The sequence below is a fragment of the Fomitiporia mediterranea genome, assembly GCF_000271605.1.
Source record: "Fomitiporia mediterranea MF3/22 unplaced genomic scaffold FOMMEscaffold_3, whole genome shotgun sequence".
Lineage (NCBI taxonomy): Eukaryota > Fungi > Basidiomycota > Agaricomycetes > Hymenochaetales > Hymenochaetaceae > Fomitiporia > Fomitiporia mediterranea.
This window is the reverse complement of record NW_006760388.1, coordinates 3,913,166-3,929,228: the sequence shown is the minus strand read 5'-3', so window position 1 is coordinate 3,929,228 and position 16,063 is coordinate 3,913,166. Positions and strand designations below refer to the sequence as shown.

The following is a 16,063-nucleotide window of genomic DNA, read 5'->3' as shown; positions in this document are numbered from 1 at the left end:
CTAATTTGTTCATTTCACAATCTAATTCCTAATTTCTTGAATTCAAATTTGCAAGTCCTGCTTCAACTTTCCTTACTTTCTGTGCCTTCTCAACTGTAGCACCTGCTGCCAACTTCTCAATCTTCTCTGGTGTTAGGTTGTTGATTGGACTAATAAGCAGCTCAATACTGTCACAAAGTTTTTGGTATTCTACTATATTTCTATCTCCCTCCTCTTCAAGTCTCTGAATCCTGGCATCTATATTATTTGATTCTGTACATATACTAGAAAATTCCTTTACTAGCTTAGTGAGTTCTTTAACATCCTCCTCCTTTTCTATCCCTGGCAAATCACTAATTGACTTGCTTATAGTACTGTCTTAGTGTAACCAAGGGCCTGAGTGACCTCTAGTAGAGCTTGTATTGCTGTAATGTTTCTTGTAATGTTGACTGTCAGACATGGTTGACTGTATTTATGATTAATGCACAATAAGAGCTATGTAGAATGAGATACTCCTGGCTGCTGTTTTATTACACTAATTGAGGTGTAAGACAATTTTGTACAACCTTGTACAAGCAGGCCAGCATTGTGCAAGATAGACCTAGGCAAACTGAGCCTTCAATTGCAAAGTAAATACTTTAGATATTATATTATAATGGTATTTATCATCCAGAGGCTGAAACAAGATTACCTTATACTAAAGAGCAATTCTGAAGGGTAGACTCCCTAAAGTTTGCTTCAGGGTACAATCAGTAAACTATACTGTAATGCTGCAAATATAATAGAAGGTTGTAGCATCATAACCAGAGATGCAAATTACTTGATCTAGTAATACAAATGTAAAAAGTATAGTCCTGTAGATAACTATACATATTGGACTAAAAATAAGTAATTAAAGTTAATAGGATGCAGTGTATCTGTTACAAGAGCAGTTTTCAGCTGTATTGTAGCTGTGGAGACAGATGCCGACTTAGTGTGTCTCTTGATATCTGGAAAATCAAAGGCAAGCCTTCTTTGCTGATTGATTGAGCAATGTAAAGTTGTCATGAAACTACAGAAGAGACTGCTCCAAACAGACATTTTATTTGTCCTTGACTTACTGTACAAGGCATGTAGACCAACACAACTGTAAGGGCGAAGAATTAAACTAAGAGAAATGATTTCGCTAATTGACTCTCAAGGTTGCCAGGCTTTGTATGCACTTCTTATATCCTTGGAACTATTTTGCAAAACGATTAACTTATCAGAGATAGCGACTTCCTTTGCTTCATAACCAATTCCCAAAAGAAGAAGTTGTGCGGAAGAGTCACTTTGCTTATAGCTCTCATTGTAGATAGATTTCATTGCATGATCATTCAAGTCTGCTAAGCAGATGCCCCTCCAATCCGGAGAAACGCACGATCAAGGCCACCAAGATCAGACCTCCTCAAGTTCATGTGACTCTATCTCATGTCGAAGCAATATTGTAAGCAAGTCCAGTGATGATAGAGTAGGAGGGAGCGATAGGAAGGATGAGGTTTTGACGGACTTGATGACATGTGCAAAGAAATCGAAAGTTTAGAGAAGGAACTTGAACACATTTCTAAGGAGTATGAAAGCATAAAGGAGGAAGCTCAGAAGCTTGAAGGTAATACCCTTGTACAATTCGAAGGGTATGAGTCCTTCCCTGACATGGCAGCAGAGGAGTGTATAACAAAGCAGGAAGAGTATACACAGCGAAGAGAAGAACAGCGAAGGAGATTCGAGGATGTATTTCTTCGTTTGGAGGGAGCGGAGCAGAAAAAGATAGAATTGGACAAGCGAAAGATAGGAGCTATTCGGAAGACGACGGAATTGAAAAAGCGAGCAAGCAACCTGAGGGAGTAAATTCTGAGACAATATCAGTCAGAGGAAGGACAGTGACTCAGAAATTGATTAACTTGACCTGGGGAATCATACTACACGAGAGTGTGTGTATGGCTTGAACTATCCATTCATATGGATGAAAGCCCTAGGATTTTGGGCATTTTACATTCCTAGTCCTAGTATTCTGTAGCGATTGTGTCGCAGTTAGAGAACCAGTTGAGCGCGGAAACAGCGTTTGATAACACAAGTCTTGCATAGATGAGAATTCATGTGAATATTGGCGGATGGCCGAATTTATCGCACTTTGTATTTTATCGATGGGTTCTGAGATAGTAGTTGTATCAGCCTTGTACCCTTGCAGAAGTAAAGCTCGAACCATTGGATAAAGCGTCAGAATGTGGAGGGTGCTGGTTGACAGAGGTGGAGGGATTGTCTGTAACTTCAGCTTGGCACGAAGATACAGTCGTGGTAGGCAAAGCTATAGAGGAAGTTTAAAAGACACCACCATTATCAGAGACATTCTGGGGGATTGTTATTTTGGTCTATCGGCTCTATGATTCATCACAAAAAGCACAAAATACAGTGTCAATGAAAAGTACTATCAATTCACGTTTAAAAAGAGACGACGTACAAACGTCCCGCATCCTCTACGTCTCCTACACACCCCAAGCAGTAACCCAAATAATGTCTTCAAGACATACAGCTCAAGAACAGCAACAGCAACCAGCAACAAGTCAAAAGTTTCAATAGAAGCTAGAGATTCCAAGAGCTTGGCAAAGATTAGCGAGGTTGTATCAAATTTATCGTTCGTGCCACTTTGATGCTGGTCAAGAAGCGGAGTTGACACATCGGTGGCTTGCACAGGATAGACCGACGCGATCGGAGAAAGGGAAAGCTGTGAATAACCTTGCATATTGAAGGCCATCCTACTCTTGTACGAGGGGAGCTAGTTTGTACGCAGTACACGGACAGCAATAGATACGGGAATTTGTTGTTTGACTGAGCGATTCTAAGTACATCGAATCACGTGCATCGCGTCAAATTTCTATATTTCTCGGAAAAATCGCGAAGTTTCAATTGGATACATGTCTTCAACAACAGCGGCTACAGATTTCTAGTTAACGAGTCAAATAATACCCTTCACATAAAAGCTAATGAACAAATGAAAGCATGGTGGTCCATATGCATTGGTTTTATACATGTTGAAATTCTGAGGATAATGTCCGTTCGAGATTAAGATAATGAAGTAGAGTACGGAATGCCGTGCAATGGCGTAGACGAAAAACGTATGCATGGATCACAATCGAGATGGCACTGCGTAAGATGGTAAACCGTCAGTACATGAACATACACAGGATTGATGAATAGAGGATAGGGTCAGAATTGATAGGCAATATATTGTTATCCGCAGATCCACGAGATATGGATCGGTACAGGTCTGATGAAGGTTCATCATGCAGAGAGGGACGACGATCGACATATAGCAAGAATACTCACGCTCACGAGTCCAACGGATGTATTAAGCAGAAGTCGGCATAGGTGGTCGCATAGTCGGGGCAGGTGCGAATCGTCTCCCACCAATTGGCTGGCCGTAGAACCATCCTTCTTCCTGCGATGGCGAATCACTGTCCGATACGTCCGAATCAACGTCAGGATCGCCACAGTCCTCGACATATACACCAACGCCCGGTCCTTCCTCAGGTTCGATCAAGACCGAAACGCCCGCAGACCCGGGTCGCTCTTCGATCTCTTGTGAGAACTGAAGTCGGCACAGGGCAAAGATGAGATCCTCCGCGAGAGGTGTGTTGTTGGGAGGCTCTTCTCGGATTGGCTCCCAACCGACAGGAGGGGAGCCAGGTGGAGAGATCAGGAAGTTTCGTTCGACAGTGGGTGGTCTGAGATGGTACGGAGAAAATTTGGTCTTGGAGGTAGGGGAAGATGACCCGGAAAGAGGATGGATGGGGGTAGGGTCTGCTCGGTACACATGTAGAACAGTTTCTGGGCTACGAGCAACTTAAGTAACCAGTCTAACAACAAAGAAATATAAGCAAACCGTACCTCGCAGAAGTAGCCTCTAGTCTGACACCGTTCGCTCCCGCTTTCGCATTCTCTGCGTCATCCTCACTATAGTAAACAAGGATGACACGCGCGAAAGAACGAATAGGAGCCCATGCATATATCTCGCCGAATGAGGCGAAATAACTGCGCAAGGCGTCAAGCACAGTGGGGTGGAAGAACGCAACGGGTAGGCTTGCGACGACAAGAGAGTTTGTACGTGATGAAGTCGATGCCGATGTCGAGAGGGGTGGCGTCGACGGGACAGAAATGACTGGACTTGAAGTCTCAAATGTCATTGTGAATAGAGACGAGCGTTGTTGTCGTAGTAAGTGGATGAGCAGTGCAGAAAAAGTGAAGAGAGGGTTGACAGAATCAGACAGATATATATACTATTATATAATACTTGCTGACAACGCCTTCTCTGTGCGGCTCAGCGCACAAACACAGCCACAAACCGATTCAGCTCTCACCAAGGCGATACAGGCATACACGCAACACAAATCAGTCCGACTCTATTATTGCCTCCAGTCTTCTTTTCACCGCACATACCCCTGCACAGTTATGCACAGTGCGAATCAAAGTGAAATAGCCTCGTTCATGCCATTTGATTTGTCAGGCCACGTCGGACTTTCCTTCGTTCATTGTTTGACCGTTCCCGCCGCGCGGAAGTCAACGCGCAGTTGGCAGCTGTGCTATGCCCCTGATAGTAGAAGGTCAAGCAATTCAAAGCACCGCTACAGGTCTGGTCTCTTAGTCTTGGTTGGTGTCGTGTCAATGTCGTATCCTGATGCGCGTAACTTGCGCATTGTCACTATGCTGCGATCCTCGGGCGCTCGTATACTTGCATTTACCGAAATGGCTTGTACCAGTCATACACATCAAGGAACCTTGTACAAGGCTGATACAACTACTATCTCAGAACCCATCGATAAAATACGAAGTGCGATAGATTCGGCCATCTGCCAATATTCACATGAATTCTCATCTATGCAAGACTTGTGTCATCAAACACCGTTTCTGCGTTCAAGTGGTTCTTTAACTGCGACACAATCGCTACAGAATAATAGGACTAGGAATGTAAAATGCCTGATATCCTAGGGGTTTCATCCATGTGAATGGACTAGTCCCAGCCATACACACTCTCTCTTGTAGTATGATTCGCCCAGGTTACAAGTCAATCAATGTGTGAGTCACTGTCCTTCCTCTGATATTGCCACAGAATTGTTTCCCTCAGGTTGCTTGCCCGCATTTTCAATTCCGTCGTCTTCCGAATAGCTCCTATCTTTCGCTTGTCCAATTCTATCTTTTTCTGCTCCGCTTCCTCCAGACGAAGAAATACATCCTCGAATCTCCTTCGCTGTTCTTCTCTTCGCTGTGTATACTCTTCCTGCTTTGTTATACACTCCTCTGCTGCCATGTCAGGGAAGGACTCATACCCTTCGAATTGTACAAAGGTATTACCTTCAAGCTTCTGAGCTTCCTCCTTTATGCTTCCATACTCCTTGGAAATGTGTTCAAGTTCCTTCTCTAAACTTTCGATTTCTTTGCACATGTCATCAAGTCCGTCAACCTCATCCTTCCTATCGCTCCCTCCTACTCTATCATCACTGGACTCGCTTACAATATTGCTTCGACATGAGATAGAGTCACACGAACTGGGGGATGTCTGATCTTGGTGGCCTTGATCGTGCGTTTCTCCGGATTGGAGGGGCATCTGCTTAGCAGGCCTGAATGATCATGCAGTGAAATCCATCTACAATGAGAGCTATATGCAAAGTGACTCTTCCGCACAACGTCTTCTTTGGTTATGAAGCGAAGGAAGTCGCCATCACTGATAAGTAAATCGCGTTGCAAAACAGTTCCAAGCATATAAGAAGTGCATACAAAGCCTGGAAACCTCGAAAGGTAATTGGCGAAATCATTTCTCTTAGTTTAATTCTTCGCCCTTACAGTCGTGTTGGTCTACATGCCTTGTACAGTAGGTCATGCACAAATACTACAATGTCTGTTTGGAGTAGTCTCTTCTGTACTTTTAAGACACCTTTACTTTGTTCAATGACCCAGCAAAGAAGGCTTGCCTTTGATGTTACCGGTATCGAGAGACGCGACAAAGTCAGCATTTGTATTCGCAGCTATAATGGGGCTGACAAACTGCTCTTAGAACGGTTAAACAGCTTCCTATTGACTTCAATAGTGTATTCTTTGTCCAAATATGTATAGTCATGTACAGGACTGTACTTTTACATTTGTATTACTAGATCAAGTAATTTGCGTCTCTGGTTATGACTCTATAACCTTCTATTATATTTGCAGCATTACAGTATGGTTTACCGGTTGTACCCAGAAGCAAACTTTGCTTCCCAACCCTGGAAAGTCTACCCTTCAAAATTGCTCTTTAGTATAAGGTAATCTTGTTTCAATCTCTGGACAATAAATGACATTATAATATAATACCTAAAGTATTTACTTTGCGATGGAAGGCTCAGCTTGCTTTTGTCTACCTTGCACAACGCCGGCCTTTTTGTATGAGGTCGTACAAAATTATCTTACGCTGCAATTAGTGTAATAAAACAGCAGCCAGGAGCAACTCATAGACTCATTCCACATAGCTCTCATTGTGCATCAATCATACATACAGTCAACCATGTCTAACAGTCAACATCCCAAGAAACATCACGGCAATACAAGCTCTACTGGAGGTCACTCAGGCCCTAGGTCGCGCCAAGACAGTACTACAAGCAAGTCGATTAGTGATTTGCCGGGGAAAGCAAACGAGGAGGAAGTTAAAGAACTCACCAAGCTAGCAAAGGAATTTTCTGGTATATGCACGGAATCGGATAATATAGATGCCAGGATTCAGAGACTTGAAGAGGAGGGAGATAGAAATATAGCAGAATACCAAAAACTTTGTGACAGTATTGAGCCGCTTATTGGTCCAATTAACAACCTAACACTGGAGAAGATTGAGAAGTTGGCAACAGATGCTACAGTTGAGAAGGCACGGAAAGTAAGGAAAGTTGAAGCAGGGTTTGCAAATTTGAATTCAAGGAATCGGGAATTAGATTGTGAAATGAACAAATTGAAGAAGTGCTGGATAGAAATTCAGGAGAGAATAAACAAATTTGAACAACAACTGAACAAATTGAGACAGAATATGTATAGAGATAGTACTCAATAATTACAAACAGTTATACCAGTAGAGACTAACAGGTCATTGTCTTGCTTATTGTGTGTAGCAGTTTAGTAATATATTAACATTACTTTACTAAAATCTATACTTTCAATACTATTTCCTAACAATATTGTAGAAATTCACTAGTCCTCTCAATCATTAGTTGAGCTTGTAATAGTGGCTAACACACTCAAAGCACTGCTATAACTGTAATACATTGAATACAATTGGTCAGGTCCAAAATTAGTATAGACTTCTAAAATATTTGTATTCTATACTATAATTCTCAGTTTAGCTGTCTATTCTATTATATTTTAGGTGATTTCAGGTGGAAGCAATTAGTAAAAGATAAATAGGTTAATGTCTTTCTGGTTTATGTCTCTAGAAAGAAATACTAAAGTATTAGACTTTATAACAAGTAAATAACTAATAATTTAGAAAGCTATTAACTAGTACTTGCTTACACTAGTTTATTCTACTTCTTTAAGATATTCATTTGTTTTACTAGCTAGACTGAACAATCAGTTGTACCATTTTTAGTCTTTTTGTCTCTAAGGATTATCTATAGTACTTTACTAGATATTTGAATTATTTGTGAGTCAATATTCTAGATTCTTTCCTTTAACTCATCTTACTCCTGTATAGTTTCTGTATCTTCTTTCTTAGTCTCCTTACTTACTATACTGTCTTAATGTGAGGAATAGAAAGGACTATTATTGTGTCTCTGTGAATAAGTATAATACATGTTTTTAGACTAACTTAAGTTTTGTTTCTTAAACATAATATAAAGAAGTTATAAACAATAAGGACTATATATACTCAAAATCCTCTCTGTAAGACTTTATAGCTTGATTGTATAGTAAATTACATTTATCAAGATTGTAAGCCTTATAGTATAATAAGTAGCCAGTTTAGTATAAATAAGATTATAATACAAACAATCTACTTTACTGTTTAAAAGATAACTAACTAAGTATATCTTATTATTAACAGCTCTAATTGTACATAAATCTTATAATCAGTCAAAAATACTATTATAACAACTAAACTTTTAGTAAATCCAGAGAAATACTGTATTATACTTATAATTATTAGTATTCTCTAGGTTATACTAAGTAAGTACTGTAAAGAATCTAAATTTTTATAAACAGGAGGATAAAAGTAGAAGGTAAAAGTATAAACAGGGAAATAGTTTAGTAATTAGTACTATAGTAGTCTAGAGAAGGAAACTAGAAGGTTTATAAAGAAAGTTAGGAATTTTACTAAACAATTTAAAGAAACATATTAAAACATAATTGTGACTTAATTACAGGACTTAGTAAGGAGAATTAGCAAAAGGAGAATTTGAATATAAGAAGTAAGAAATTGAATAAGTATCACAGGTAAAGTAGGTCCTTCATGTAATGTTCTATTATAGTACTATGTACAACACAGAAGTAGTAATATTCAACTTACTTATAAATACAAATATAAGTTTTAGTAATAGTAAAGTATTACTTCTCTAAAATTCTTTCAAACAACTTTACTAGTGTTTACTAGGGATCCTTGTATACCTTTCACTCTACTAGAAAGGATGACTGATACACACTTACTGTCAGGCCTTAATGTATTATATATCTGAAAGGATATCAAGTTAGAGAATCTAACACTATTTATTACAAAAAGTCTACTATACATGAAACAATAGATTTGCTACTCAAATTTTAATTAGTCTATGTTGTGTTAAAGATCTAATAAGTGAACATGTTAGAAGTATTCTGTGTAGTGTATTTCTACAGATACAAGGAAGTCATTAGAAATACAGTAAACATTAGCAAACATCCCAAAATACATTGATATACTTTGCTAGCACATACACCTTAGAGAAATTGAACACTAATTTGTACTTGTAAGATCATCTACATTTTCAAGTTTATACATGTTATGTGTACTCTAGTAATATGTTAAATTTCCCTTTCTCAGCAAGGTTCTATCTATCCTTCTTTTGTATATTGTGAAGAGGAGTAGTAACTAGTCAGTCTTATAATCTTATATCAGCTCTCATTGCTTTCTGGAAAATCAACCCAAACCTCAGCTTCTTGTTTTATCAGCCTCTACTGTCTTGTTATCAATGGACGCTTCTTGCCTCTTCCATAGCTTTTTCAATGTTGGAAAGGCTCTTCTGTATTCCTTTCTCTCTCTCTAGCAGTTCCTGTATGTGTGCCTGCAATCGTCTGCTCTGCTTTTGTAATTCCTGACTTTCATAAATATCCTGTAGTCCCCTGTCTGCACCACGCTCTGCTGGGCTTCGGTATACGAATTTACCCTCAGAGTTGGGAAGGGATGCCTTGATAGTTTCTGCAATATTCCGAAGAAGCTTCCTTTCATTTGCTTGGAGCTTCTCTTGTATATCAGTATACTCTTTCTTGGTTTCTTCCAATTCACTGTTTATGCTTTTTTGTTCAATCACTAATTTCTCTAGTTCTGTGGCCACTGCATTCCCCTCCTTTGGGTGTTTCTTATTTTTCTCGCTTGCAGAACTGTCTCGACGTGTCCCGCGTTCCCCAGCCTGGGCAGAACTGTTCTGGCGTGAACGCTGATGTGTATTATGTGTATCCTTGTGCTGACCTGGGACCCGTTTTTCGGACATGATAGAAAGATCTATGCACAATGTAAGTAATATATATTAAAGTACCTTCCTCCAGCCAGATTTTATACGTTGTTTACATGGCAAAGTACCTCATTGGGACTTTGGGGCTTGTAATGTATCAAGCAACCACTTTGGCAGGAAACCATAATACAGTGCAATATAGAGATTACGGCATATGAGTCTGATTGCAATAGTATACTACTCTTGATGCAAGGGCACCTAAAAGTAGATTCAAGATCAGAAGTATTGCATGCAAAATAAAAATTCCCAAGCAGCTTAGCGTGAAAAGACGACTACCTTCAGTACACACTATTGTCAGTCGGACCTTAGTCGACTATTATGAAGCATACTACGTAAATGGAGAGGAAAACAACAGGTGGTGCTGTCATTCCTGGAATGCAATAGAAGGACTGGACTGGTGTTCATGCTGTTAAGCATCGATTAGCCTGGGCCCTGATCTATCAAGCTGCAAGCGTGCAAAGTGAAGGAAGCAGTGCCCAGGAGACTTTATCCATTGGTACATTTCGGGTTAGAGAAATCGCATAAGGGCGTGAATAGTTAGTTTAGATATTAGACCAAAGTGTAGCCAAGTATTTTATCCAGTTGCACGTCAAGCAGACGTTCAATGGCGCCGGAGCCGTAGAAGGGACAGATCGACATGCCCAATAAAGCTGCGGAGTATGAAATCCGGTCACGCTGATGCTGTGGTCGACCGTCGTACTCGTCGTTGTTGGCAGAGTGCCTCTCTTTGCGTGCGTCCGTCATGTCGACAGCAGCTTTGCCCCCTGTTTCTGACTTTTCGCCTGTGAACGTCTCGAGTAAGAGGAAGAGGTATGCCCTTTCTTCCCCTTTGCTTCTGCAGCGTGGCTTCTGACACGCTATCCTACCAGGTCACGCTCACGGTCTCCAGTACAGGATGCGTCTCCTCCGCCTGCAAACCGCCGCAGGTCTGCGTCACCTCCTGCAGCTCGTGTGAGGGCAGAGCTTCCGCGTGTCGATGATGTTGATCCAGTTCGGCGCAGAGAACGCGAACGCCAATTGGCGCTAAAGATGGCCGAGGACGAACTAAATGGAAAGGATAAAGAGAAGGAAAAGGAAAAGCCTGCATACGATGCTGCGGCGGAATTTGCCAAACTCGTTTCATCTCGTTCGGGGGGCGTGTATATTCCTCCGTCGCGTCTTCGCGCACTGCAGGCTGAGGCGGCGAAGGACAAGTCGGGTGCGGAATATCAACGACTTTCATGGGATGCGCTGCGCAAGTCGATCACGGGTATTGTCAACAGAGTAAACATCTCGAACATCAAAGATATTGTACCGGAGCTGTTCTCTGAAAACCTCATTCGTGGACGTGGTCTGTTCTGTCGTAGTATCGTGAAAGCGCAGGCATCCAGTTTGCCATTCACTCCTGTGTTTGCAGCGCTTGTCGCTATCATCAACACGAAGCTGCCTCAGATCGGAGAATTACTTCTGACTCGACTCATTAGTCAATTCAGAAGAGCATTCAAGCGAAATGACAAGGTATCTTTATCTTTGGCTCCAACGTAGGAGCATTACTTAATCATAGCTCATCCACAGATCCTGTGTAACTCGACCACCACTTTCATCGCCCACCTCGTCAATCAAGCTGTTGCGCACGAGATCATCGCTCTGCAAATTTTGGTTTTACTCCTTGAACGACCAACGGACGACTCAATTGAGATCGCAGTTGGGTTCATGCGCGAAGTGGGTGCCTACCTTGCGGAGAACTCGCCTAAAGCAAACGCATCGGTTTACGAACGCTTTCGGGCGGTGCTAAATGAAGGCACCATCTCGCAACGTGTACAGTATATGATTGAAGTGTTGATGCAAGTACGAAAAGACAAGTACAAGGATAACCCAATTGTCCCAGAAGGCTTGGACCTCGTTTTGGAAGAAGAGCAGATTACTCATCAAATTGGGCTTGATGACGAGTTACAGGTGCAAGAAGGCTTGAGTATGTATCTTAGCTTAGGTTCTCGCCCTTCCAAGTTCTCTTACGTTTTTTTCTTTGTAGATATCTTCAAGTTTGATCCAAACTACCTTGAAAATGAGGAGAAATATAAGGAGATTAAGGCTGAGATTCTCGGAGAAGATTCCGATGAGGAGGGATCGGAGGATGATAGCGAAGAAGAGAGTGACGAAGAGGAAGGTGTGTATGCAGGCTTTCTCTTGTGATGCCATGTTGACAATTTCCCCTAGCCGTGGAAGAAAAAGAGGGTATTGAGGATCAAACCTCTACAAATCTTGTCAACCTTCGCCGAACGATCTACTTGACAATTATGAACGCACTTAACTACGAAGAAGCCGTTCACAAATTGCTCAAAGTCCAGATTAATGAAGGCGAGGAGGTAAGTTAACCAATACCTAACCTATCTTCGCGTTTGGCTTACGTGTGTTGGACAGATCGAGTTGATGAAAATGGTGATTGAATGTTGCTCACAAGAGCGGTCGTATTCAAAGTTTTATGGTCTTATTGGAGAGCGCTTCAGCAAACTGAATCGCGTATGGATGGATGCACTCGAGCAAGCCTTCCGTGACTACTACGATACAATCCATCGTTACGAAACCAACCGTCTCCGCAACATCGCTCGGTTCTTTGGGCACATTCTTGCTACCGATGCGATCTCGTGGGCAGCGCTCGATGTCATCAAAATGAATGAGGACGACACGACTAGCAGTAGCCGTATCTTTGTGAAAATTATGTTCCAGGAGATAGTTGAGGCGATGGGCATCAAAACTGTTGCGGAACGATTCAAAGACCCCGAAGTGAAGAGATTCTGCGAGGGCATGTTCCCTATGGACAACCCTAAGAACACACGTTTCTCTATCAATTATTTTACGAGTATCGGGTTGGGTGTTGTTACAGAAGAGATGCGTGAACACCTAAAGGTACGTTAACCCTTATAATTCCCAGATTGGATTTAAAGTTAATTGTCTACTTATAGAATGCCCCTCGCCTCATTATGGAACAGAGACGGGCACTCATGGAGGAATCGTCGTCGTCAGACTCGGATTCCGACCCTACGTCTTCGGAGAGCGACTCGGATTCGGACTCGGATTCAGACTCGGACTCAGGTTCGGATTCAGCTGAATCGGCGGGTAGCAAGTCTCGAGGCAATGTGAGACGCCGTCGTGCACCGTCAAGCTCGGTCTCGCGCTCTCCCCGCCGCAGACGTTCCTTGACGCCACCAAGGCGTGAGCGAGGCAGGTACGACTCACCGTCTCGTTCGAGGTCTCGCACTCCACCTCGTCGTTATCGAGAGCGTTCCGACTCGCGTTCGCGTTCACCGCCTCCACGTCGTCCACGCGGCCGATCCGACTCACGTCCTCCACCTCCACCCGCCTCCAGAGGCGCGCCTGAACGCGAAAGGTACCGTGACCGCGAACCTGTACGTTCTACGCGGGATTACTCTCCTGACGGACGGTACAGAGAGCGTTCACCACCTCCACCTAGAGACTTTGCTCAGATTGCTCGACGAAGGGAGCATTCCCCACCACCTCCCGCAAGGTATGACGATCGTGACCGTGGTTTCGAGCGGAATGGATATGGTCGACGAGGTGGGCGGGACGACTCCCCTTCGCCAGATCCTCGTAAATACGGACGAGGCCGTAGTCGATCTGAATCTCGTTCTCCACCTCCACCGCCGCGGCGTCGCTCACTTATCCCAGACGACAGAGGCCTTGGAAAGGGCAGGGACGAAGGAAGGTACAAAACTCGCGGAAGATCACCATCATCATCGTACTCCCCTCCACCGCGTCGTCGTTCACCCGGAGATGGTAAATTGCGCGATCGCGACAGGTCGCCACCGAGACGTCCTATGAGAGATAGGTCTGATTCTGAGGGCAGGTACAGGGAGGCGGACAGACGCAGAAGGTAACTGAGGGATTGAATTACCTTCTAAAATACGAGAATATTTCCGGCGTACGAGTAACGTTTGATTCCGCTGGTATACGAATCCTCATCTCACATTTGCATGTTGACCACTATCCCTATGTATCCCTTATACTAAAAAAATTATATTCGATAATTTAAACAAAACACAAAATCGTTTACGTGTGATGTCGAGTTTGGGCGTTTTCGAGACGATGGATACAATATTTGAACTCTTGGATGCGTAGGAGAGAAAAAAAAGAGGTTGCAGTGTCTCAAATGCATCATACGGGATTCGAACCCATGTCGAAGCCTAACGGATTGGGAGAGTTTAATTTCCCTGCCTGGGAAGACTCCATGCTAACCACTACACCAATGATGCTTCTAGTGTGAAGATGATCTTCATACTACATACTCTGATTGGCCTTTTTCCGGATACAAGAAATGATTGACAATTCACAATTCACTCTACGCATACTTCTACTTTAGATTCATACAGATTTCGTGGATGTCAGAATGGGTAGCACAAAGTTTTATTCGACTGGAACATCGCGTAGGTATCCAGAAGGAAAGCAAGAAATATAGTACTTGATACACAAGGTTACAAGACAAGAACAAAACAAAACAAGGGTCCAGAATTTAGCACAGATAAAATTCAAGAAAGTCCGTAACCATAATACTAACAGCATAACACCATCCATCTCTTACTTTCCTTCCATCAGTGTCATAAACTTATCAAGTAGTATCTACATGATAGAACCACGGACACAAAAAAAACGCATCTTCGTCATTGGGATCCTATAACCCAAAAGCAAGAAGCAAACAACTCGACGCTAACGAGGCTAACCAAACAGCAAGAGACGAAGGGATATACGCAGAGGGTAAAGCAGCTGAAGATCCAGGGACGGGTATAAAGTGTTTGGAATCTTGTTCTTGTTGTTCTTCCGATTGCTATTTAGGGTCGAAATGATTAGTTAATTGGATTTTATAATGAGAATAGAAAGATGAAAGATGGGAGGTGGGAGATGGGAGTGAGGGAGGAGGGAGGAGCAAGACGTACTTTAAATGCAACGAGTCCTACGATGATACCTGCTGCGAAGAAGCAGAAGGCGATGATGAGCCAGAGGACACCCCATACTAAGAGAAATTAATCGAATCAATAACGATTCACTTTGAAAAATAGAAATAAACGAACCCTGAGAAGGACAGCATCCGCAAACGTGTGCGAAAGCAGAGGCGTCCGAAGAGTTGACTTTCCGCGCTATAGTGTCGTCTGAAATTACCGTGTGAGTATACCATTGGAGACGGAGTTGCGATATGAGAAAAGAACATACCGATGACATCCCAGAGCACGTACATGCAGGACATGACGCCGATGAAGAGTACCTATTGCCACTTTCAGAACGCAATGTCTTCGCAAACGAAGCGTAAAATCCCTTACCAGGAATCTAAGCGCCACTCCTCCTTTAATGAACCAAAAGGCAACAATGAGAGCCGACATCCCAAAAACCAATGCCCAGGTCCTATTCACAGTCCAATTAACCACCTTCAAGACAAGACCAAGCCAAGGAAAGGAAAAAGATAGACGTACAACAAGTTTCTCCTCGCCCACCAAAGTGTAAATATAAAGAACACAGCAAGGACGAGACTCGCGACTTTGCTTGCATTGATGTTGAACCCGCAAGTGATGAGGCATGCACCGATGAAAGAAGAGCCGAGGTATCCTGCGGGAAGGGTAATGACTGGTACACCTCCTGACATGCGTGTTGCTCCTCCTTCATCAGCTGTATTTCCATCATCAATTAGTCGAATCTTGAAATTAGAGGGAAAAGGAAGTACGTACGGTCTAGCTCGACGGATTCAATATGCGCGCAGGTCAGAACACCCGCGAAGGCATGGCTCATCTCGTGGAAGCCGACCGTTAACAGCCTAGAATACTGATTAGATCGAGCTTAAGAGGACATTAATGAAAGGACGCACTTGAAGGGATAGACTGCCAAATAAGAAGTTCATTTCATCAGTATAAACCCTACGACCGAACCTTGCTTAAAGCACATGTACGTACTTATCCAGCTGAGAATGGGGACGTGCCTGTAGAGTTCCTGTCAGACATCTCTCCTCCTCGAAGATATTTTAGAACGCTCACCATAAAATGGCGATAGCAACAATATAACATGCCGCAACAATCAAGGTAGTCCGCTGTGTAGCAGTAGGAGTCAACTGGGACCTGGCATCTCTAGGATAGAGCTGGACAAAGTCGCGTGCGCTGAGTTGTGTGACTTCGTCGAGGTACGGCATCTAGGGACAGATGAGAATCAAGGAGAAAGGAAGAGGTGATGAGAGCAGGAGTTTAAGAGGAGGCGTGCACTGAGGAACCGGGTCCGCCGCAGCCAAAGAGGACAGCCTTGGCACACAAATAATAAAAATGTCCTTCCATATCGGGAGTTATGCGGATCACTGCCTCACTCTTCGATTCCGCTGTATACGCTTG

General features: G+C 42.8%; 6 protein-coding genes and 1 non-coding gene across 7 annotated transcripts; 2 read left to right on the top strand and 5 right to left on the bottom strand.

Moving 5' to 3' along the window:
• Window positions 1-3,343: 3,343 nt before the first annotated feature.
• Window positions 3,344-4,178, bottom strand: FOMMEDRAFT_79193 (Calcipressin; the record flags this gene model as incomplete). The annotated part of the gene is made up of 2 exons (XM_007264334.1): window positions 3,344-3,827; window positions 3,883-4,178. 2 exons carry the CDS (start codon window positions 4,176-4,178, stop codon window positions 3,344-3,346), a joined length of 780 nt encoding a protein of 259 aa, XP_007264396.1.
• An 878-nt stretch (window positions 4,179-5,056) lies between these two features.
• Window positions 5,057-5,596, bottom strand: FOMMEDRAFT_153649 (uncharacterized protein; the record flags this gene model as incomplete). Its single annotated transcript, XM_007264333.1, has 1 exon — window positions 5,057-5,596. One exon carries the CDS (start codon window positions 5,594-5,596, stop codon window positions 5,057-5,059), a length of 540 nt encoding a protein of 179 aa, XP_007264395.1.
• Window positions 5,597-6,526: 930 nt separating this feature from the next.
• On the top strand, window positions 6,527-7,060 carry FOMMEDRAFT_26967 (uncharacterized protein; the record flags this gene model as incomplete). Its single annotated transcript, XM_007264332.1, has 1 exon — window positions 6,527-7,060. The coding sequence occupies one exon, from the start codon at window positions 6,527-6,529 to the stop codon at window positions 7,058-7,060; it is 534 nt and encodes a 177-aa protein (XP_007264394.1).
• Window positions 7,061-9,161: 2,101 nt separating this feature from the next.
• Window positions 9,162-9,683, bottom strand: FOMMEDRAFT_26966 (uncharacterized protein; the record flags this gene model as incomplete). The annotated part of the gene is made up of 1 exon (XM_007264331.1): window positions 9,162-9,683. One exon carries the CDS (start codon window positions 9,681-9,683, stop codon window positions 9,162-9,164), a length of 522 nt encoding a protein of 173 aa, XP_007264393.1.
• Window positions 9,684-10,733: 1,050 nt separating this feature from the next.
• Window positions 10,734-12,599, top strand: FOMMEDRAFT_78770 (MIF4G-domain-containing protein; the record flags this gene model as incomplete). The annotated part of the gene is made up of 5 exons (XM_007264330.1): window positions 10,734-11,201; window positions 11,259-11,655; window positions 11,716-11,850; window positions 11,901-12,049; window positions 12,105-12,599. 5 exons carry the CDS (start codon window positions 10,734-10,736, stop codon window positions 12,597-12,599), a joined length of 1,644 nt encoding a protein of 547 aa, XP_007264392.1.
• A 1,253-nt stretch (window positions 12,600-13,852) lies between these two features.
• On the bottom strand, window positions 13,853-13,954 carry FOMMEDRAFT_t16. The gene has a single exon. It is a non-coding gene; the product is annotated as a tRNA-Gly (tRNA).
• Window positions 13,955-14,090: 136 nt separating this feature from the next.
• Window positions 14,091-15,870, bottom strand: FOMMEDRAFT_104762 (uncharacterized protein; the record flags this gene model as incomplete). The annotated part of the gene is made up of 10 exons (XM_007264329.1): window positions 14,091-14,523; window positions 14,633-14,709; window positions 14,768-14,845; window positions 14,907-14,958; window positions 15,014-15,095; window positions 15,164-15,356; window positions 15,416-15,501; window positions 15,553-15,565; window positions 15,638-15,663; window positions 15,719-15,870. The coding sequence occupies 10 exons, from the start codon at window positions 15,868-15,870 to the stop codon at window positions 14,371-14,373; spliced, it is 912 nt and encodes a 303-aa protein (XP_007264391.1). The 3' UTR covers window positions 14,091-14,370.
• Between the last annotated feature and the right edge of the window lie 193 nt (window positions 15,871-16,063).